Here is a 15,578-nt window from a genome sequence, read left to right as displayed (position 1 = left end):
TCTGAAACATTAATTTGATGGCATTTCTGAAACACTGATACTCCATGGTCAAGTACAACAGTCACTATAATATTTAATAATTGAAAAGTAAGAAAGTGTTTTAGAAATGATAAAGCATCATATAAATATGTTATCATTATATAGTAGGCAGAGAGTAGCCTTACCACTCTAGATGATTTTCTTCTGTTGATGCACTGGCAGTCAATACTATATAATGTCTGTGAAGAATTTTCAGCAACAGTCAGGGGGGAAAAAGCCAGAAATTATTGTTAGAGTCTGATTTTCCATCATTACTTTTTCTTTCTCCCTCCCAATGAACAAAAAAGCTAACACAGGCACACATTTATGAAAATTGAAACATGCTCTGATTTTCACAAAATTAATTCTAGACCCTCTAATTAAAAACAATTCACTAAAACCAAAACCCCACAAATACTGGGTTGATACTACTAGAGTACAGACTTTCTTATCACCTAGGGTTTCTGCTAACCTATTCTCTACCTCACTTGAACTATTCAAATGACAAATGTCACCTATTATGTATTAACTTTGTAAGTTTAATATTCCTCTTCCTGATACACACACACACACAATCCAAAATTTCAAATACCTATACTTTTGGAAAAAATTTGGTGGCTCAAGTAGTTTGGACCAGTCTGATTTCCCCTGAAGAATTTCATCTGTGACTGCAAGACCTAAAGAGAGAAAGAAACACAGATTCTGAAAACTCAGCATCATAGCTCCTGTTACCCTTCCCTCAAAGCTCTAACTCCACCAAATCCCTAAGTTAAAAAAAAAAAAAAGTATAAATTTATTATGTTCTTTCTTAGAACACAAAAGTCAATTTCAACCAGACTGGAGTGGCTTCATTTTTGGCCTTTTAATATTATCACATACTTTGCAAAACCAATTACTGAAAAAATACATATTTTAAAGAATTTTTAGAAATAATAGGCGTAACTGCAATAGAATAAAATTGTTGTCAACCAAAACTTGTGGGAATATGTATAGGGCAACAGGGCTAACAGGTTTACCTTGTTTAAATTCTTCTACCATTACTGTTCGAGTTGATGTGGACACATTATACGTAGAATTCTGTTGTGGGTAGGCAGGGGTGATTATGGGCATGAGATGATACCTATCTGATGGATTTACCTGTGAAATTAGAAGCAGAATAATTGATCTATTCTCCTATTTCAGTTGTCCTCACTTCATTTCCCCAAAAGTCTGAAGAATATGAAATATATTTTAATACTACATTTCCTCAATTCTAAGAACATTTCCCCTCCCCAACTACATTTATTTCTGAAGTCAGATGTGTATGGTAGTCAAACTTAAAAAAAAAACTCTGCAAAATTTTATTTTTCCCTCGAAAAGCTTTTAAATTGATGGTACACTTTATAAACAATGGTCTTTTAGAACCAAGGAAATATAATAGTAAGTGCAAAGAGGATTATCTGGTCCCAAGGTCCTCTGTCCTCTTTCCACACCTTCCCCTTGGTTACTCAGGAATCAGTACTCTAAAAGCAAACTAAAATGCAAGATGAGAGTTCTGCTATCATGGGACCACGAATCTGCTTTAAACTGCACAGCGAAGTGCATGTTTTATATATGTCAATATTTTATTATTAATAACTAATTACTTGTAAGACAGCTTTAAACAATAGATTATGACATCCTGGTTGATACAACCACTCATCAAATCTTATACGGGTGATTTTTAATGCCCTAACATTTGGATCAGCACTGGAGACACAAATCATCTGCACCAAAAAACACCGTAGAGGGAGGGAAAGGACTATAGTTACACAGAAGGAAGATGAACAGGAACAAGAGGAATTATCCTTAACTAGATTTCACTTTACAGAAGTGTCCTTTTCCTAGAAAGCTTTAATAAGTTACATACCCGAGGATCCCAAACTGGCAAATTCAAATTGCTTTCTTCTGGTTGCTTCAGCAGCACAGGATTTGGCCATTCCCTAACATGAAATAGGAAAAAAAACTCATGTAAGACGTCACTTCAGGAACTACATGAAATGTTAAAAGCTGCTGATTTTAAAGCAGTGATCTCTGAAAGGGCGAATACTGCTTTGCCCATTAACTTTAACCAATTTAAACCTGAATTTTTTCTTTCCTTCTCATTTGCTTTCATAGACTTAACTCTGATAATTTAGTAACATCAACAGCTAACATTTACTGAGAATACTCCTAATAAATACATGCAGCAGCTATGGTTATTATCTCTTTTACAGACGAGATCTTAACCTATATACAGCTAGTAACTGGCAGAGCAAAGACCACTCTTACTAGCTAAAGGCCCACATTTACAGACCCCCTAGAAGAAAGCACCATCTGATGTCCCATCATTTCCTCAAATTTGATGTTTAAAATATAACTTTTAAAAAGGAATGTAAGACAACAGAAAAACTGTAAGCATAACTCTTAATTTCCAGATAAGTATACACATAGGCAGAAGTTAGTAAGCAGAGAAAAATACGTATATGACTACTTACCATTTGGAAAAAACTAAGAAGAACTTATGAACTAAAGTAGAAGCTGCTGCATTTGGATATAATTGGCAAGTTCTTGCAACCAGCATTGCCCAGGAGACACCACCAAGGAATCCCAGCATGTTGGAATAAATACCACGTCCTAGAAAATTAATATAGTTGTTAATTATTGTTAGGACCTACTATCCATGACATTCACGTATAAGGAACAGCTTAAAGTTTAACTGCTCTCCTAAGATTTGCTTGGAACTCTTTTCCATTATAGAAACATTAAAATCAACAAGCAGACCTTCATGACAGGCTCACTCTTGTTAGTAACTCTAAGTCACTCATCTTATCTCCTACTTTGCCCTCCAATACAGAGTGCTGTAAGGTAAAAAGAAAATGTTAAAACTATCACTGTAGGTTCTTCCTTTAAAAAATTTACTGCACACCTATCATATACTAGACGGCTGACGATGGAGATAAAGATGATTAAGATGGTTCCGCCCAGGAGAACTCGAAGATGAGTAAGGATTTTACTCTTCAAGTTCTAACTCATTCTAACTCCCTGGCTGAAACCTAAGATGTAGAGTCAGGGGCTTTTAGTTTTTACCTATGGAAGAAAAAAAGAGTCACTCATCAGAGCACCAGAAGCATCACATCTGAAAAAGAAACAGCCCCTGCAAAACCTACTGTACCTCAGTCCCCCCACAGTAGTTTCCTGTGTCTGTCTACCATGAGCAACTGAAAATTGTAATTTTATAACTCAAGGTAAAATTAAAGACCTTGAATACTTACGCTTTGCCCACAGTTTAACTGCTCTTAGGGTGAGTCTGAAAGTTTCTTTATTTGGCACTAAATGCAAAATTTCATCAGTAACTCTACATCCTGAAAAACATAAAGCATTCATTTTTCATTATGCAACAAGTTCCAGTTAATTCAAACAGCCTTTTAACTTCAACTCTCAAATTCTAAAAATATCAAAGATAATAAAGTATGAAGTTTAATTTCTTCATGTACTTTAAATTTAGCCCTTATATAACAGAAATCACTTTGCTTATAAAGAATTAAATAGCACATGGGTAATACAATCTAATATTAAAATAAGAGATGAATCTGAAATATATTTTTATTTTTTTCCACATCTGTCTTTACTGTTAGTCAAACGCCTCTAAGTTAGAAAACTACTACTGCTTTAATGCAAACCTTATCCACAAATACTGCAATCTATTGCTGCTCTCTGGAAATATAGCAAAATACAATGATTAAGTTAAAGAAGATACTCTAAACCAGTAGTTCTCGAGGTGTGGGCCCTGGGGACTCTTATTAGATCAAATCTATTTTTGTAACATTAATTCGTTCCTTGTTTCACCATGTTAAATTTGCACTCAAGGTGTGAAACCAGTGTTGGATAAAACTGCTGGGATCTAAGCACTGAATCAAAGCTGTGCCAACAAAGTGTACTAGTAGACGATATTATCTTCACCACAAGTTTGCAGTTAGAAAACAGGAGAGGAACTTGTGTGATGTCTGAACGTGTTCAAGGTAAGCTATGTTCTTTTTTTCAGGGAACATCAGTTTTAGTAGGAAGAATGATTGACAGACAACAGTGGTTATTCATTTTCGGGTATTTAGCAGACATTTCATAAAAAATGAACAAAATGAGCCCCTCACTTTTAGAAAACCAAATGATGAAATTTATTGCAATAAAACTTGAGCTTTCAAGTAAAAATCAGAAGTTTGGACAACTAGCATTTGCTACTATGAGCTTGACAGCTTTCCAAGACCTAGGCTTCTCTGACGAGATTGGTGGTGACAGTGATGAATGTGCTTTTTAAAAATTATTTTATAGTAAAATGTGTGTTAATATTTAGAAGCTCCAAATAACTTTGTGAGCCAGTATTTTCCACATACCTAAGGCATGATAATACAGACTCATGCATGGTTAAAAGATCCATTCAAAGAATCAGACACACCAATAGATTTTAATGTAACAGTGTACAAAAGTTAACTGATAACAGTTTCAGGTTCTATATTCTAATCAATATGTAAAACAGATCACTTAAAAAAAAAAAAAAACAGATCACTTTTAATTCATCAGAAAAGGGAACAAATTACTGACGTATGCTACAAACATGGATAAACCTCAAAAACATTACGGAAAGTGAAAGAAGCCAGACACAAAAGACCACATATTATACGATCCCATTCATATGAAATATCCAGAAAAGGCAAATCTACAGAGATAGAAATGGTTGCTGGTGACTGGAGGTTGAAAAGGGGAATAACTGCAAATGGGTATGAGGGATCATTCGAGAATGATAAAAAATGTTCTAAAATTCTACTGTAGTGTAAAACTGTGAATATACTAAGACTGCTAAATTATACACTTAAAAACGATGGATTTTATAGTATATAATTATACCTGAATAAAGCTGTTAAAAAGAAAACAAACTGTCACTGGTCAAGTTTTGGTGCAGTATTAAATATCCACAATTATGTGAAAGGCTATTAAAATACTCCCTTTTCCAATTACATATCTTTAAGAAGTCAGATTTTCTCCCTATGCTTCAATCAAAGTAAAATTTTATGATGCTGACAGTTAAAAGCAGGTATGAGAAAATATTAGTCACAAAAATGCCAAAAAACCTGCCATTCTCACACAAAAATATATCTATATTCACTTATAAATGGGTTTATTATAGCTATTTTTAAATGGACTAAGTAAATATCTTAAAAATTTCTCACTTTTTATTTCTAATATGAAATATTGATAAATATAATTCACATAAATGGAAGACTTTGGGGGGGGGGTCCTCAAAAAATGTTTATAGAGTGTAAAGGGGTCCTGACACCAAAAAACCTGAGAACCACCTCTATAAACATTTCAAATTTGTGTTTTATGATGGTTAAATGTGATCAGATTACTTGTATGAAAAAAATTACATCATTTTAAACTAAGTTAGGCTAATTCTTATAAAAGTTTTGCAAAAAGATCTCTATTTGTCTAACTGTTTTCAAGCAGGTTTCTGAAATTTCTTTTTAGAAGCTTACCATTTAGGCTGCGAATACACCTGATATCAAGGCTTCTCAGTCGAGAGTCATCTCTTAGATCTAAATTTTCTGATATGGTCTGTATTGCCAATCTTGCAAAGACTAAATCAATCTTTGGAAAAAAGAAAACCAAGAGAGAAATATTACTTTTTCTCCTAGTCCATTCTCCCTGTCTTTCCCATCTCAAAAATGTAAAAAGTTCTAATTACTAGTTTGGTGGTTCTACCAAAATTTCCAAAGGCCTATGCAGGCAACACCACATTGGAAAATCACTGCAAAGTTTTGGGAGAACAGTTTTCAAATGAAGGGAAAGCATTTTAATTTTGCCAAGCATTAAAAAAAAAAAAAATCAAAACCATATGAGTGAAATTTCTAGATAAAGATGGCAGATTCAACACATTTACATTCATTTCCTCTTGAAAGCCCACTAAAATACTGGCAAAATTTTGTTTTGTTGTGTTCTAGTGTTATTGTTTTTAAAGGCATAACCCACTACATCAAAGAACACAGCAGGAGAGAACAGCAAAAACTATGAAAGCTGGAAAACAGATGGACAAATGTAACAGACTGAGCAGATCTAAGAAAGCACAGATAAAATGTATCTAGGAAATAAGGACAAGAAGCTGTAAATAAATTAATAAATAAAAAAGAACATTTAGAGAATAAAGAAGTATTCTTAGAAAATAAAGTATGATGGCAGAAATGAAAAACAAGAGAAAAGTTTAAAAGATGAGACAAGTCCAAAAAGCAGAACAAAATATGAAGAAGTTATAAGTAGGAAGGAAAAAGTGAAAAAAAAAAAAGGCAGTCCTGGGGGTTCAAAAATGTTAGAGGAGTTCCGGGAGGACAGAAAACAAAGGCAGGAAACACAACAGAATTCAATACAATTTCCAAGAGCTGAAGGACAGGTATTTCCAAATTGAAGGGACTGAGTGCCTTAGCACATCTGTTTGAAAAGATACATAGGAAAACAAAGTGTATTACCATGAATTTTACAATGATGAAGACCAGGGGGAAAAAAGAAAACCACACAGTGGCCAAAAAGACAAAACAGGTCACATACAAAGGATGAGGAATCAAATGGGTTTCACATTCCTCAAGAGAGTATGGGAACGAGATGACAATGAAGCAAACAAGGCCTTCAAAATCCTAAGAAAAAAATTATTTCCCACTATACTTAGCCAACATATCAATTTGGTGTGAGAACAGAATAAAGACATTTTTAAACATGCAAGATCTCAAAAATATGTGCTCTTTTTAGGGAAACTGGTAGATGAGTGCCTCTAAAAAGAGAGCAAGTCAAGAGAAAAGAAAACTAGAGAGGCAAAAGGAAATCCCAGGATCAGTGAAGAGAGAAGTCAGAAAAACAGCTGTGTATCACTCATGGAGGCCAATCAGAGTAGATTTGAATAGATGAGAAGAATCAGTGAGATATTTTTCCAAGATATTAGTGACAGAACACCTGAGAAATCCAAATTTATTTAATGGAGATTTAGACAATCAGGAGAGACTGAGTTTGAATTAGTAAAAGTATAAAAATCAAGGAAACAAGACACAAAACATTAACTTCGAGAAAACAAAAGTCACATAGCAAAGAATGGTAACCTAGTACATTTTGTGCTTAGTTTTGAACAGTATTTATAAGATCATAATAACAAAAACAATGAATACTGCTCTAACTAAAACTATAATAATATTATTTTAGGAAATTATAGGAATGAGACAGATGTGTATAAAAATAATGGGGGCAGGGATGGAGGTTGGTTCATCTTCCACAGTGAGGAAGGATTCACCATGACTAGACTATTTGATTCCTTAAAATACAGGCCTTTGTAAATCTGATTTTTAAAAAATACAGAACAGTACCAAAAAAACACCCCATACAGGTTAAATAGTTCAACTGTAAAGTCAGAAAAATAGATAACACTTACTTCAATTCCGTCAAATTCAAATTTTATAACAGGCACAAAGGCATCTTCTACAGCCTGCAAAAGAAGAAAACAATTACAACAAATAAGGTGTAATCTTTTCTCTGTCCTTCTCAAATGCCAATAATGTGATTTCTTTTTCTCCCAATTTCTAACTCAGTAGAAAATATGAAAATTTTCTTGGTTTCTCATTCTAGATAACCAAGTACTTCTACTCTGTGACTGTGTTATCTAAGATATGCAAAATATCCATCAGAGTAGTTATCTAAGTTATTATCCTCCTAAAAATACTCATCAGAAACTGGCAGGGAAAAATGCTATCATCTGGGTATTTACTATTTGTTGGAACTTAAATTGAAAACTGATTATTTACCAAGAGCACTGAAGTGTCAGATCTCATGACTAATTTAGCAAAAAAACCTATACAGTTTGGATTTAGTAGGAATGTTTCTCTCGAGCCCTCCTAATCCTTCCACCCAATGAATTCTTAACCTCCTCCTCCATTCCCAAAAACCCAAATAACAAGATCCTCTGAGCTTCACCTTATCTAAGCACTTGAAATTACATTAAAACCGTTTGTTGGACCTGCCTGGTGGTCCAGTGGTTAAGAATCTGCCTGTCAATGCAGGGGACACATATTCGACCCCTGGCTGGAGAAGATTCCACATGCTTTGGAGCAACAAAGCCTGTGCCCCACAACTACTGGGCCCAGGTGCCTAGAGCCTGTGCTCTGCAACAAGATAAGCCACTGCAGTGAGAAGCCAAGGGCTGCAATGACGAGTAGCCCCCCAACTCACCACAACTGAGAAAGCCCATGAACAGCAATGAAAACCCAGCACAGCAAAAATAATAAACAGATAAATAAATAAACCGTTTGTTTAGTTCCCCCAATCCCTCCATCCCATAAACTATGTTTTGTTCACTCTTGTATTTGGGGGACTAAGGCCATATTGGATGAATCACTGGTGCTGAAATTTAATTTGCTGAATGAATAGCTAGATATACACACATAAAGAGTTACTAATAGAACCTTACACATAATAGCAGCCACAATTTGATAGGCATCAACCATTTACCAGATATTACAGTAACTGATTTATGTAAATTATCTCATCAATCCTCCAAAAAACTTTATAAGAAAGTTATCACTAGATTGTCATTTTATAGCTAAGGAAACTGAGACTCAGAGAGAATAGGTAACTTGACCAAAATCCACTATTTAATATGTGGTAGATTTTAGACTCAATCAAGGTCTGTATAACTAAAAAGCTCATGTTTTTATATATAATGGAATATTACTCAATCTTAAAAAGCAACAAATCTGAGTCAGCTGAACTAAGGTGGAATAACCTAGAGCCTGTTGATACAGAGTGAAGTCAGTCAGAAAAACAGAAACAAATACCCTATGTTAACTCAAATATGGAACCTAGAAAAATGGTACTGGTGAGCCAATCTGCAGGGCAGACACAGAGAACAGACTTGTGGTGGACACAGAGTGGGGAAGAGGTGGGGAACAAACTGAGACAGTCACACTGACACATACACCACCATGAGTAAAACAGCAGCTAGTGTGGCAAGCTGCTATATAACACAGGGAGTTCAGTCTGGTGCTGTGACAACCCAGAGGGATGGGAGGGGATAGGGAGGGAGGCTGAAGAGGGAGAGGACACATATCTATACTTACGGCGGATTCACGTAGTTGTACGACAGAAACCAATACAACATTTTAAGCAATTACCCTCCAATTTTTAAAAAAGCCCATGTTTTAAATCACCATCCATTAGTTTAAGAGATAGCAACTTCTTAAATATATCAATCATCACAAGCCCTAGCTTTTGCTGTTATTCGTTAACAAATACAAAATATTAAATAACAGAGGATACTTACTCTTAAGTTTCTAATGCCATCTTGATGTTTCAACTTTTCAAAAAAAGACTGAAAAAAATCAGATCTTTCCACATGTCTTGGGGCTACACAAAGTGCATCAATGTCAGCTCCTGCAAATCAAAGTATTATTAAGAACAATATATTGAGTATGTATTACATTTTTGTAAACAAAAACATATGTACAGAAGAAACTATATAAAATGAGTATAGGAAAATGTTAACACTGATTAACTCTGAGTGATGAGATAATGGGAATTTTTTTCCCCTGTATTTTCTAATTATAAACAATAAATAAGTGTGTTATTCAAAGTTCTTACCAGTAAAACACAGAAAAGGAATTACCTTTGGTGTGTACTCCAAGTCTATAGGAGCCAAAAGTAAAAATTTTTCCACCAACAGTAGCCACAACAGAAGGTGGAAGATTCTAAAATAAAAAAATATAAAAGGCATTTAATTATTCAAATTATCTCACATTAAAACTGCCTAAGTGCTCTAATAAACACTGGCGAGGATGTGAAGAAAAGGTAATCCTTACAGACTATTTATGGGAATGTATCAATATATTGGTGCAATAACTGTAGAAAACAATTGGAAGCTTCCTTAAAAAAACTAAAAATAGAACTGCCATATGATCCAGCAATTACTGGATCACACTCCTGGGAATATATCGGAAGAAAATAAAAACATTAATTCAAAAAGATATGTACCTTCATGTTGGGTACATATCTAAATTGTAACATATATAAATTGGGAAAGGAGTATGTCAAGGTTGTATATTGTCATCTGCTTATTTAGCTCCTATGCAGAATATATTATAAGTGCAGGGCTGGATGAATCACAAGCCGGAATCAAGATTGCTGTGAGAAATATCAACAACCTCAGATATGCAGATGACACCACCCTAATGGCCGAAAACGAAAAGGAACTAAAGAGCCTCTTGAAAGTGAAAGAGGAGTGTGAAAACGCTGGCTTAAAACTCAACATTCAAAAAATGAAGATTATGGCATCTGGTCCCATCACTTCATGGCAAATAGATGGGGAAACAATGGAAACAGTGATAGACTGTATTTTCTTGGGCTCCAAAATCACTGCAGATGGTGACTGCAGCCATGATTAAAAGAGTCTTGCTCCTTGGAAGAAAAACTATGACAAACCTAGACAGCATATTAAAAAGTAGAGACGTCACTTTGTTGACAAAGGTCTGTTTAGTCAAGGCTGTGGTTTTTCCAATGGTCATGTATGGATGTGAGAGTGGGACATAAAGAAAGCTGAGCACCAAAGAATTGATGCTTTTGAACTGTGGTGATGGAGAAGACTCTTGAGACTCCCTCGGACTGCAAGGAAATCCAAGCAGTCAATCCTAAAGGAAATCAGTCCTGATTATTCATTGGAAGGACTGATACTGATGCTGAAGCTGAAGCTCCAATCCTTTGGCCACCTGAAGCGAAGAACTGACTCACTGGAAAAGACCCTGATGCTCGTAAAGACTGAAGGCAGGAGGAGAAGGGGACAGCAGGGGATGAGATGGTTAGATAGCATCACTGACTCGATGGTCATGAGTTTGAGCAAGCTCCAGGAGCTGGTGATGGACAGGGAAGCCTGGCGTGCTGCAGCCCATGGGGTCGCAGAGTCGAACAAGACTGAGAGACTGAACTACTACCCTCGTGATCTTAGCAGCATTATTTATAGTAGCCAAGACATGGAAGCAACCTAAATGTCCATCAACAGAAGAATGGATAAAGATGTAGTGTGTGTATGTGTGTGTATAATGTAATAGTACTCAGTCATAAAAAAATAAAATTTTGCCATTTGCAACAACATGGATGGATTTCAAGGGTATTATGCTTATGTAATTCAGACAGAGAAACACAAATGTTGTATGTTATTACTTACATGTGAATGTAAAAAACAAGTGAATATAACAGCAAGAAACAGACTTGTAGATACAGAGAACTAATAGTGGTTACCAGTGGGGAGAGGGGCACAACGGGGTAGAGGATTAAGAGGTACAAACTACTATGTATAAAATAAAGTACAAGGACATACTGTACAGCACAGGGAACACAGCCATATTTTAAAATAATTTTAAGTGGTGCATACCTTTAAAAATTGCAAACCACTATGTTGTACACCTAACATTTATATATTGTAAATAAACTATACCTCAATTTAAAAAAAAACTGCCTAAATGCTACTGATACATACTACATTTGTCAAATTTAGTGAGCTGAGATTTATAGAATTTATTTGATTGTAGCCTGAAGTAATGAAGGTATTCTCAGAGGACAGACAAAACAAATTTGTGTCCAGTATACATGCATACATGGGCTTCTTTGGTGGCACAGTGGTAAAGAATCTGCCTGCCAGTGCAGGAGACACAAGATCCCTGGGTCAAGAAGATCCCCTGGAGGAGGAAGTGGTAATCCATTGCAGTATTCTTGCTGGGTAAATCCCATGTACAGAGGAGTCTGACACACTAGTCCATACAGTCACAGTCAGACACGACTGAGCAGACACACAGATGCATACATCACTCACACACACAGACAGATGCATATATCCCTATCTTAAGAAAAATATTTTCTGTCATTTGACCTTACTTGTCCCCTTCAACTGCCTGTCTCTGACTCCTTGGTGACTCTCAACAGTAGAACCCTCAACTACTAAATTAATGCACTTTCAGCTCTGTAGTTGTCACAGTTGACTAATTCCATCTCCCCTTTAGTTCTTGTGATAGATATGCTTAATTTCTTGATTCTAGTTCCATAATATTTCTGCAAGTGGGGTCATTCTTAAAATGATCTCCTCATGAGAGGTAATCTAACAACTTTACATATTTTGGGCTGTATCAGAATTACAATGCTACTTTTCACCTCTCTCTAGAGCCAATTCTAACTGCCCATCAGATATTTTCACTCACACTTTCTGATTCACTTCAGTAAACCATGACTGAAACCTAACAAAAAAAAATCCTATGATAAGCCAGGTATCCCTCCTTCTGAGTTCTCTTTTTCTGTTCCTCATTTTCCTTACTGCCCATACCTATAAACCATTATTGTTCTTCCTGGATTACTAATTCTTAAATTATATCCCTTACACATTACTTCCTCCCCACCCACCTCCATTCTGTGCTATTTAATAGTATCATAAATTACTCTCTTGCCATTAGTCTTTATTCCTAAATCCCATTTTGTAAAAAATTCACTGGCTGATATTTTTAACTCTATCACATAACTCTTTTGCTCGAAACTTGCCAATGCATTCTTTTCTGGATACTGACCCTTGGATCCTAAGGACTTCCATGGTATGCTCTTAAGGATCTTTCTTGCCTTGTCTCTTGATATTCCCTTCTGAAGCTCCAACTACCAACGTGTTACATAACCTAGTCTCCTTTCCATTGCATTTGCCATTTTCCTTGCCTCAAATGGGCCAACAGTTTGGTGGCTCAGCTGGTAAAGAATTTGCCTGTAATGCAGGAGACCTGGGTTGGGAAGATCCCCTGGAGAAGGGAATGGCAACCCACTCCAGTATTCTTGCCTGGAAAATTCCATGGACAGAGGAATCGGGCGGGTTACATACAGTTCATGGGGTCACAAAGAGTCAGACATGATTGAGTGACTAACATTTTCACTTTTGCCTCAAAGGCTTGCTGTCCTTTCTGCTATCTCAATTCCACCTATTTTTCAAAGTTCACTTCAAGTCCCACCTTCCTCATGAAGCTTTCTTTGATTACGCACCTCCTTATAAGAAGCTCTTTTCCCCTCCATGTGCTCTTTCATACTACATTTATTTTTTCTTCCCTGTATGTTAATTCCATCACTTCAACTATATTTATATTCCTTGAAGGTGAGACCTATGTCTATTACTTCTAGGCATTTCCCCAAAATGCCTAGTCCAAGTTCCAAAGAGTTGTATCTGCTAATTAGTTGGATTAAAAATATATGTATAACAGGATATTATGTTTGTCACTTTCTCTGTTTAATGGGTATGTTTCAAGAGTACCACAAATAATTTTATAGCTAGAAAGGAGTTAATAAAATTATTAATGACGAACATGAAACAAAAGGATAGAGAAGCCCTGTTGAGTTTAACTTCCCACTTTGAAAAGCATGATTCTTTTATGATTTATGAGAAAGTGATAAACAGTAAAAGATTTTCACCACAAACCACAGTATTTAACTAAAATGATTTGGAGTTCTAGATTGTTTAAATATTCTAACTATGCACAGAATATTAAAATGATATTTGACCTAACTCAAATCCTTTTGATATTTTCCACATAAAATAGGTATAAATGACAGAGGATTATGGTATTGAAAATGACCAATCACTGTGTCTATGCAAAGGAAGATGCTAAAACCAATTAAATTAAAAAAAAATAATTGTATTTTGTTTAAAAAAAAAAATCAAATAGTGGTAATGCCTCAAATTTTTAACAGTGGTTTTATGCCTAGAAATTAAATGGAAACCAGCTAGTGAAATTTGTAAATTAAAGTACTGATGTGAATAAAATGAGGGAAAAGCAATTTTTAAAAATTTAAAAAACCTTTGACCTTGGAACAGGTTCTACTAATTTTTCTTTTAGGTGCAAAAAAACCACCCAGTAAGAAAATTAGTTAGGTGCATCTCTCAATAAAGTATCTAGCCCTTTTTTGTGAATAGTTAACACTTGACTTCCCTTGATGTATCCTAGAATATGTATGAGAGCAAAGACCTCTGTATAACCACATTAGATGACATAAAGACAACACAAGAAGTAAAAAAGCTTGTTACTCTGATTTTAAATCAATTCTAGCAATTTGTGTATCTGGTTTGCATACCCACAGCAATTATGGGCTGATTATAGACAGAGACAACAGGCTCCCCAACATTCATTCAATGCCTGAGCTCTGTCCTGAGGTTGTGCAAGTAAATAAGATAAGTTTATTAATGAGTTGATCAGCTAGTAGCAGAGAAACAAGCATGATTTTTTTTTTTAATTACTCATGACTAGCATTTCACCTGCTCAGAATTCAACCTAACAGAAAATTTCAACTATTGATAACCCTGCTGTGAGCTCAAAAATGAGCCAGATAGTCATCTGGCAGCAAAAGTCAATAGTGTAAAGACCATTTATTTAAACTCAATAACTGCAGACTTAGCACAGTCCCTCATAACCTTATTCAGAGCCCACTGCTTGAAAGAACCAATTTTATACAAATATCAAAGGTTACAAAAGGAAATAATAAAAGTTGTAAAAGAATTCTAACAGGTGTGTAATTTCTAAACTGATGCAAATTAATGGGCAGAAAGGGATTTTACAGAGACACTACTGCTGTGAGCCATTAACTTTCAGCTGATAGCTGTTAAAGAGATGGGAAAACTATTAAAAAAAAAAAACTAAAAATTTAAAACACAATAGTCTGAGCCATTTCGTAAAGGGACAAACAGTATTATCCAATTGAACATGGCCTATCTCATTTTACTACAGCCAATGAAGATTCCCAAACAAATGAATTCAATTATATTCAAAAGATTCTAAGAAAGCAAGAGATATGTAATTGATTTTAGAAGGAAAAAAGCTAAGCTACTGGAGGGGAAAAAAGCAGTGTAATCATAAATTAGGGTTTGCAAACTCCAAAGTCTCATAGGCCAGGCAGGTACGCAAATGAGGCAAGTATACACATAAGAAACAGAAACTGATAACTGACAGTTGCTATGTCTGAGAGAGCAGGGAGTAATGGGGACCATGAGGCACCAGACGGGAGTAGCCCAATTCCATTCAAGCCTCTTCTGGCCTTGCCCAAAGAAAGGCCCAGTGCTGCCATAAATAGCATTTCACAAGAATTCTGAAATCTGGCTTTTAAAATTTCAGTATTTAAAGTTTGGTTTACTACATGTGAGTCAAGGAAGACATTTATGTGGAAATGTAGTCAGACACTGGCTACCTCTGGGGTAAATCCTCATTTATTTAGGACTCAACTATCTAGAGGGCTTCCCTGGTGGCTCAGCCGGTAAAGAATCCACCTGTAATGCAGGAGACCTGGGTTCGATCCCTGGGTTGGGAAGATCCCCTGGAGAAGGGAACGGCTACCCACTCCAGTATTCTGGGCTGGAGAATTCCTTGGGGTGGAAAGGGGCTGGACACGACTAAGTGACTTTCTCTTCACTTCAACTGTCTAGAACAATTCATTTCTAAGTGTACTAAAAACGTTTAATCTATTTTTGATTATTCTCA

General features: G+C 35.6%; 1 protein-coding gene across 2 annotated transcripts in view; it reads right to left on the bottom strand.

Annotated features, from left to right (window-relative positions):
• PAPOLG (poly(A) polymerase gamma) overlaps nt 1-15,578 on the bottom strand; it is a 32,119-nt gene that overhangs the window by 12,585 nt on the left and 3,956 nt on the right. For both annotated transcript variants that reach the window (XM_043468633.1, XM_043468634.1), the window contains exons 4-13: nt 9,704-9,785; nt 9,362-9,471; nt 7,478-7,531; nt 5,547-5,658; nt 3,291-3,380; nt 2,514-2,652; nt 1,907-1,979; nt 1,035-1,155; nt 611-695; nt 165-218 (exon numbers count right to left, since the gene is read on the bottom strand). In XM_043468633.1, coding sequence (XP_043324568.1) covers nt 165-218; nt 611-695; nt 1,035-1,155; nt 1,907-1,979; nt 2,514-2,652; nt 3,291-3,380; nt 5,547-5,658; nt 7,478-7,531; nt 9,362-9,471; nt 9,704-9,785 — 920 coding nt within the window. The remainder of the gene's footprint in view (nt 1-164; nt 219-610; nt 696-1,034; nt 1,156-1,906; nt 1,980-2,513; nt 2,653-3,290; nt 3,381-5,546; nt 5,659-7,477; nt 7,532-9,361; nt 9,472-9,703; nt 9,786-15,578) is intronic.

This window comes from Cervus canadensis, chromosome 5, assembly GCF_019320065.1.
Source record: "Cervus canadensis isolate Bull #8, Minnesota chromosome 5, ASM1932006v1, whole genome shotgun sequence".
Lineage (NCBI taxonomy): Eukaryota > Metazoa > Chordata > Mammalia > Artiodactyla > Cervidae > Cervus > Cervus canadensis.
The sequence above is the reverse complement of the archived record's forward strand: the minus strand, read 5'-3'. Positions and strand labels throughout refer to the sequence as shown.